General features: G+C 63.6%; 2 protein-coding genes across 2 annotated transcripts; one reads left to right on the top strand and one right to left on the bottom strand.

The window, feature by feature from the left end:
• Positions 1-1,854: 1,854 nt before the first annotated feature.
• Gadd45b (growth arrest and DNA damage inducible beta) lies at positions 1,855-4,055 on the bottom strand. The gene is made up of 4 exons (XM_055607723.1): positions 3,461-4,055; positions 3,266-3,367; positions 2,668-2,890; positions 1,855-2,394 (listed from the first exon to the last, which is right to left on the bottom strand). The coding sequence occupies exons 1-4, from the start codon at positions 3,502-3,504 to the stop codon at positions 2,281-2,283; spliced, it is 483 nt and encodes a 160-aa protein (XP_055463698.1). The 5' UTR covers positions 3,505-4,055; the 3' UTR covers positions 1,855-2,280.
• Positions 3,506-4,367, top strand: LOC129677073 (basic salivary proline-rich protein 3-like). Its single transcript, XM_055607662.1, has 2 exons — positions 3,506-3,928; positions 4,068-4,367. Exons 1-2 carry the CDS (start codon positions 3,506-3,508, stop codon positions 4,365-4,367), a joined length of 723 nt encoding a protein of 240 aa, XP_055463637.1.
• The last annotated feature ends 3,523 nt before the right edge of the window (positions 4,368-7,890 follow it).

Here is a 7,890-nt window from a genome sequence, read left to right as displayed (position 1 = left end):
GCCTGTCCTGAGGAGGTGGCCGGTCACGGGACCCTGGGCAGGTGGCTCCACCTCCTCGGATTGTTTTTCTATGAAACAGGGACACTAAGCCTGGTGTCCTCCTCCTGGGGGTGTCCCGAGCGGTCAGCGAACTCAAGTAGAAAGAGTTGAGAGAGGGATGGGGGCGTGGCCAGGTGGAGCCCTGCCTAGAGAGGAGCGGGGGCGTGGTCAGGGTGGAGCCCCGCCTAGAATCTCCCAGTGAGGGGCCGGGGGCGTGGCCAGGTGAGCCCCGCCTAGAATCCTCCGGTGAGGGGCTGGGGGCGTGGTCAGGGTGCAGCCCCTCCCCCCCAGAAGATCCTTTTCAGGCCTTTCTTCTATCCTTGGCACCGTCCCCACCTCGGACCCTCCACCCCGCAAAAACACGAACGATATTAAACCTCCTATCTTATATTATCCACCGGCCTCTGCCCTGCGCCTGCCCGGCCTGGTCCTCCAGCACATCATCCCCCGTGGGAGAGCCAGATCCGCGTGTGCTGCTGACGCAGAGCACCCGTCCATCACGGGAGATCCGTCCAGAGGGCTGATTCCGCGGGCCAGGCCGACCGCACACCTGTTTGCACAAGCCCGCGCACACAGGGGCCGCCGTGTCACAGCCAGGTCGGAGAGGTTGAGCAACTGGGCCCAGAGGGACAGGAGCAGCTCAGGGCAGGGGTCCGGGTTGGGGGGGGGCTGCGTGTGTGCGTGTGAGCGTGCGAGTGTGTGTGTGCGCGCGCGCGCGCGCCACGCCTATCTGCCTGCAGCCGGCATTGCCAAGTCTTTCCTGCCCAACGTCCAAGTAGCACACCCACGTTTCCTGGCACACCGTGGGGTCCCCGAGGGAGCAGGCGGAGGCCGGCGGCCTGGGACAGCTCCTCCTGGCTGACGACGGAGTCTCGCTAGCCGGCTCCGAGCTCCAAGCCAGGCTGGGGCTGCTCCACCCGGAGCTTCGGGCTCTCGGGGGAGAGTGAGCCGAGCCGGAGCCGTTGGAGCGCGGAGGGAAGACGCTGGGCCGGAGTGGCTGAGTCAGGGGGGCAGGTATGCAGAGCCATTGCTCGCCAGCAAGACTTCAGAACTTTGGTATGGAGGACATCTATCAGAGGCTGAGACTGGGGCAAAGCAAAAGCGCAAAAAAGCCCCAGGTCTCCTGTCCACCGGAGTCGGTCGGTCTTGTGGGATCTTGGGTAGGGACCCAGAGGCCAGCAGGTCAGGGAGGAGCCACTCCAGGCGGAGACTGGAAGCCATCTCCCCCAACAGTCCACACCTGACCACCAGGGACCCTCACCTTCCCACCCCAGGTTCCCGGCCCTGTCTCTGCCTCAGGCCCCACCGCCGCTCTCCTCCCCTCCTCGAAGCCTGTTGTAGGTGACCTCACTCCTACTCCCCCCTCACTCCCTCCAAGCCCCTGGCTAGCGCTCCCACAAGCCCAACGGCCCTCCTCCTGCCCACACCCTGCACCCCGTACGCTTCCCCTCCCCCACCAGGCGCCCCGCCCCTAGGGACTCCCCTTCTTGGGGGCTGCCCCCTGCGCGTGACTCCCAGGGCGCCCCCGGGGATTTCCTCCGCCCACGGGGGGTTTGGTGGAAAGGTCGCGGGTAAACTGAGGCCCGCTGGAAGCGCCGTGGGAGGGGCCGCCGGGTTTCGGTTTCTCCCTTGCTGTTGACCGCAGCTGGGGAAGACTCCTGCGCGCCCACAGAGCCAGACCCGGGAAGGAGAGTCTGGGTGCACGGGACGGTGTGTCCGGGAGGTCGGGGTCCCCAAGGCCTCCGCTCCGAGCCCGGGAGCGCGGGGAGGGGCTCCGGCGAGGGCTGACGGCGGGGCGAGGGAAAACACAGCAAGCAAGGAGGCTTCCACCACTTTATTACAGTCTCTGCAGTCCAGAAGCCTGAACAACAACCATGCGAGCGACCTGCCTTGCTCGGCACAGTGACAGATGAGTTAGTCTGAATCCCGGCTCCGCGGCGACGGCTCAGGTCGTCTGCGCCTGTGCAGCAGCTGGCTGCGGGGCGCCGGCCCGGGCTCCCTCCTTCCTGTCTCGGCGACCACCTTGGTGCTGCTCCTGGCTCCGCAGCCCAGGGGGCGGCGAGCGCGCACTCCCCTCTCCTCATCTCGGTCTCGGTGACTCCGCCCCTCCCGGAAGGTCTCACCGGTAGGGAGGCTTTGGAGGGATTGTTCTGAGGGATGAGGGCGGGGACGAAATATGTATTTTATTTAATTTTTAGGGGACAGCAACTCAACAGTTGCTTTGGACGTTTGGAGCGGGCCTCAGCGTTCCTCCAGAGAGATATAGGGGACCCATTGGTTATTGCCTCTGCTCTCTTCACAGTAGCTGGCCACCTCCACCAGGCCTTGGCTTTTCCAGGCATCTGTGTGGCAGTTCTGTGGAGGAAGGAAAAAGACAGGGTTTAGTGGGCGCTCTAGGAGTTCGGTGAGGAGCCTCCCTCGGGTGCCCAGGGGCCCCTTTTGGGAAAAACAGGCTGGCTCAAAATAGCTGCCAGGGTGATGAGGCAGCCCACGGGACATGCCGAGCGTGGCTGGGCACTGAGCTGGTGTCCGACCAGCCAGCCCGGCTCTGTTGACAAACACGAGTCCCAGGGGCCCCGGGCGGAAGGGTAGGTGGGGCGGGGAGGGAGAGAGAGAGAGCCAGCTCACCGTGACCAGAAGGCAGTGCAGGTCCCGGGCCTCGGTGGTGCCCAGTGTCTCCACTGGCTCCCCCAGGAGCTGTGCCAGCCTCTGCATGCCCGACACCCGGACGATGTCAATGTCGTTGTCACAGCAGAAGGACTGGATCAGGGTGAAGTGGATCTGCAGGGCGATGTCATCCTCCTCCTCTTCGTCAATGGCCAGGAGGCACAGGACCACGCTGTCGGGGTCCCTGCAGGGGGGAAGGGTTGTCAGGGACCCCGCGCGGGGGAGGGGGCGGGGAACGCGGGCGCGAGGGGTGCGAGACCCGGGGTGCACCGGGGAGGCCGAGGGTGCCCGGGGGTGGGCGGGGGGGGGGCCGGGGGGGGGGGTGGCGGCGCGGGCGCAAGGCCACTGCGGCTGCCCGGTCCACACAGAGGGACGCGGTACCCCAAACTTTCAGTGCCGTGGGCTCTGCAGCGCGGCTCTCCTCCCACCAAAATAAAGAAGTAAAATAAAATAAAATCTCAGAGAGGCGTCCACCCCCCCCCCCCACCGAGGGCGCTGGGAAAGTCCCCCGACCCCGCGCCCACGGGGCGCCCCCGCCGGGGAGGGGGCGCTGACTCACACGTTCATCAGCTTGGCCGCCTCGTACACCCCCACGGTGAGGCGGTCCTGCCGCTGCGCGGCCACCAGCAGCCGCTCCACCGCGGCGCTCACCGCCTGCATCCTGCGGGGCCGGAGGAGAACGGGGCGATTAGCCGGCGACCGGCCCGGCCCACCTCGGGCGGCGGGCGAGGCCTCGCGCCCCCGCCGTGCTCACCTCTGGGCCGCGCTGTCGCCCGCCACCAGCTCTTCCAGCGTCATGATGCGGCCGCGCTCCACCGCGGGGCCCCGCCGAAGGTCCCCGAGGGCAAAAGCACGCGCCCGGCGCCGGCCCAAGGATGACAACGTCTTCCCGCGCGGTCAGGAGGCTGCGAGGGCTCCCGGAGGCTGGGGCTTCCCTTCCCAAGGAGGAGGGAGTCAAGAAGAAAAAACGAAGATTGCAAAATCCCGTCGAAAGCGGCGCAAGAGTCCAGAGGCAGGAGCGGGCCGGGGGCTGCAGCAGACTGAGCGCGCGGCCGCCGGGAGCCGCTTATATAGGTTTCCGGGTGGGGGCGTGGCCGCGAGGGAGGCTCGCGCCGCCTCCCCATTGGCGGATTCACAAAGACCAGAGTGGCCCGCTCCGCGATTGGCTGGGGGCGGGAGGGGGCGGAGCTCGGCGCTCCGGCGGCCCCACGTGGGCATCAGGGTTGGGAGGAGCCCGAACTCAGGCTGCGGCGAGCGCCAGAGAAACAGAGAGACAGAGAGAGAGAGAGAGAGAGCGAGAGCGAGCAAACCACACACACAGACGCAGAAAAACAGAAGTTTCTCTCCTGATTTCCCGGCAGCCGCGCAGCGCAGGCCGCGCGCGGGCTTTCCAGCGCGCGACGCCGGCCCGCGCCCCCGGGGAGCGCCGTCTGGAACCCCCGCCCCGTCCCCGGACAGTCCCCGGCCCGGCCCGGGGCTGGCGACCCTCCTCCCGCGGGGTCCCGCCCGTCCTCCACCGCAGAGGGACCCCAGGGGGGCGGCTGCAGGGTGGGGTGCGCGTGGGAGGCGCCCCCGGCCGGCCGCCCCACGGTCTAGCCTCACACCTGACCCCCCGAGGTGCTGCCCCCCCGCCGCCGCCGCCTTCGCCAGGGGGAAACTGAGGCAGCCGAGGACGCTCGGGCCGCAGCGCGGCTCCTGGGTGGCCGGGGCAGACAGCGGGGACACGGGGCGGACGGGCAGGCCCCGCGTGGGATGCTCCCGCGGGGCGCGGGGGGCCCCGGTGACTCACGGCGGGGCCCCGAATCCCCGGCCCCCGGGCGCGCTGACGCACCGCGCCTCCTCCGCGCCGCCCACCGAGCGCGCAAAGGTCTCGGGCGTGCGCGGCGCGGCAGCGCCCCCTGGCGGCCCCGCGCGGTCGCGGCGCGGCGCCCGGAAGCGGGAGGGAGCGAGCACGCGCCGTGGGTCGTGCTGTCCCCGCGGTGCCAGCGAGGAATCCAACGTCCGGGATCCCGGGAAGCGCTCGTCGCCGACGTCTACGAACGTCGCCTTCGCGGTGGCACAGCCTGGCGTGCCGCACACACGGCGGGCCCAGCACCGAGACGTGGGTTCGAGCCCCGGAACCCAGGGAGTCCAAGGCGCGAACGGGCCCCCGCAGGCTGTCTTCAGGCCTCCGTGCACACTCAGGGGCGCGTGTGGCAAACACACCTCCCCGGAGGCATATTTTAATGAGCGAGATCGGCCGCTGGGCTGTGGCTCAGTGGGTAGCGCACTCACCCAGCGTGCTTGAGGCCCCGGTTCGACCCCCGGGACAGCAGGAACCGTATGCTTGGTGCACACGTGTGGTCCCAGCACTGGAGAGGTAGAAGCAGAAGGAGCTGTCAGTAGTTCGGGCTCATCCATGGCTACGCGGTAAGTTTGGGGCTAGCCTGGGCTACATGAGACCCCGTTTCAAACCTGGGGTGGGAGATGGCTCAGCTATTAGAGCACTGGCTGCTCTTCCGTAGTGTCCTAAGAACCATCGCCCTCTCCTGGCCTCCGACGGCACCAGACAAGCTGCACAGGCAAAACACATATACATTCTTTTTTCTTTTCTTTCTTTTTTTTTTTTAATTAAAAAAAAAAGAAAAGAAAAGAAAAGGCATGGTGTGGTGGAGATGCACGCTTTTACGCCTACCCACTAGAGGCAGAGGCAGGTGGATCTCTGAGTTCCAGGCTATTTTGGTCTACACTGCAAGTTCCAGGCCAGCCAGGGCTGAACAGTGAGACCCTGTCTCAGAAAACAAAGCCAACAGAAAACCCAGAGGCGCTGCTTCCAGCGAGACACCTTGAGTCAGAGCTGGGCCACGCCAGGGTCACTGGGTAAGGGTCTAGACAAGAAGACTCAGAGCAGAGCAGACAGCAGAGGCGGCTGCGGGACGTGCTGGGCTCTCACAGCCAGACCGGAAATAGCATCAGGGGCGTGGAAACTGCCGGGACAAAGGCCGGGGCTCTGGGAGGAGTTGTTTTGGCTGTGGTCAGGAGGCCACCAGGAAGGGCCTGGACTCGTGGAAACATCACCCTCTATACCCTGTTTCACCTTTCCTCCTTCTCCTCCTCCTCCTCCTTCTTTTTGGGCCTGGGTCTCATGTAGCCTAGGCTGGCCTCAGCTCACTGTGTAGCCGAGGATGTGAGCTCCTGAGGAGTGCCGACCACCCCTGGCTGTGGCCATGGGCCTTGGGCACCCCAGGCTCCAGCTACGGAGGCCCAGACAAAGGGTTCTTCTTCTTCTTCTTTTATTTTTTCCTTGTGAGTAACACCCAGTGCTGATGGTCAACCTGGCAGAATCTCTGTGCTTGGTCCCGGGAGAGTCTTTTATGTTAACTGACGTGCAGGAATGCATCTTTTTGCTGTTGTTTGGTTGCTTCGGGTTTGGGTTTTTGAGACAAGGTTTCCCCGTGTAGCCTTGGCTGTCCTGGACCTCATTTTTAGACCAGGCTGGCCTCGGACTCACAGAGATCCGCCTGCCTCTGCCTCCTGAGTGCTGGGATCACAGGCCTGTGCAGCCAAGCAGAACTGGGGGGGAAGGAGTCTTAACTGTGGGGATCACGGTCCCTCGGCTAGGATCCTGGACTATAGGTGTGAAGAAGGGACAGAGCAAAGGGCTCTCAGCGCCGTGACTCGCTCTTCCCTGGAGCTGTGGGCTGAAATCAACCCTGTCTCCCTTGAGTTGCTAACATAAGACTCTCTTTACCCCTTTAATTCCAGCACTCTGGAGGCAGAGGCAGGTGAGTCTGTGAGTTCGAGGCCAGCCTGGTCCACAGAGCTACAGAGCAAGCCCAGGACAGCCAGGACTACACAGAGAAACCCTGTCTCAAAAAACGAAAAGGCTCACATCCGTGGGAGACGGGTCAGAGCCTGGGTGTGCTCCATTGCTTCCCCTCACCCTCCACTTGCACAAAGTGCCTTTCGCTTAAGGCCGGCCGGCCAGGGGGATGCAGGACTCCCCCTGCCTCTGCCTCCCAGGTCTGCCAAGAGTGCACTCAGGGAGGAGAACGCCTGCTGCCCTGGCAAAGGACCCAGTTCAAAACCACCCAGAACTCCAGCTCTGGGAGATTTCACTTCTGGCCCCCATGAGCACCCAACCCACCTGCACAGATATACAAATAACTGTTGAACTTTTATTTGTTTATTTTTTGTTTTCTGAGGCAGGGTTTTCTGTGTAGTTCTGTCCTGGAACTTCAGACTTGCTCTGCAGACCAGGCTGGACTCAAACTCAGAGAGCCACCTGTTGTTTCTGCTTCCTGAGTGCTGGGATTAAAGGCATAAAACTATTTTTTTTAAAGGCTAAATAGTGGCTAAAATACGACTGAGTTTGTGAAGACACTTTCTGCCAAGCCATACAACATGAGTTCAATCCCAGAAACCCACATAATCAAAGGAAAGCAAATCCCCAAACCCAGAAATCAATGATAAAAACCGGAAGTGGGCGAATCCCTTCTCTGAGAAATTCCTGTGCATGCAAAAGTCCACCATGAGGTGCGGATCTGTTAACACTTGGTAATGCTGTGTGTACGGGGGTCATGCCTAGGTCAGATGGTGCAGTCACGGTGGGCTCCCTTGAGGAGGTGGCATCTAAGCTGAGCCTGGGCCATGAGTGCAAGCCCGCTCAAAGGACCTGGGGCCCGGGGCTGGCTTCCCTTGGTGTGAGGGACGGGACACCAGCGGGTCTGCGGCTCGGGTGTGGAGCCCCGGTGTCTCCCTTCTCCACTTAGACGGACTCACGCAGTGCACCTTCTGCTGCTGGCCGGGGCTCTCTGGATGCCTGGCCTCGCGGAAAAATGACTACACAGGCTGAACTTGCAGCAACACGGTACCCCTCCACCTTCCCCACTGCGCTCCCAGGACCCGAGGCCAACCCTCCCCCGCCAAGTGTTGATTTTTCCAGATAGGATTTCTGCGTGTGGCCTAATTCTGGTTCAGATTTACAAGCCTACTGTAAGCTGGCCTGGACTATGGAGGGAGATCAAGGCCAGCCTGAGTAATACACTGACACACTGTCTCAGAAGGAGGGGCGGCTGCTGTGTGAGGCCAGTAAAAAGTCTTTAGAAAGCCACAGTTCCTAAGGGGTGAAAGCCCCGCCCAGAATCCTCCAGTGAGGAGCTGGGGGCGTGGTCAGGGTGGAGCCCCGCCCAGAATCCTCCAGTG

This window comes from Psammomys obesus, unplaced genomic scaffold, assembly GCF_907164565.1.
Source record: "Psammomys obesus unplaced genomic scaffold, mPsaObe1.curated_primary_1811, whole genome shotgun sequence".
NCBI classification, from domain to species: Eukaryota; Metazoa; Chordata; class Mammalia; order Rodentia; family Muridae; genus Psammomys; species Psammomys obesus.
This window is presented reverse-complemented; position numbering and strand designations above follow the sequence as displayed.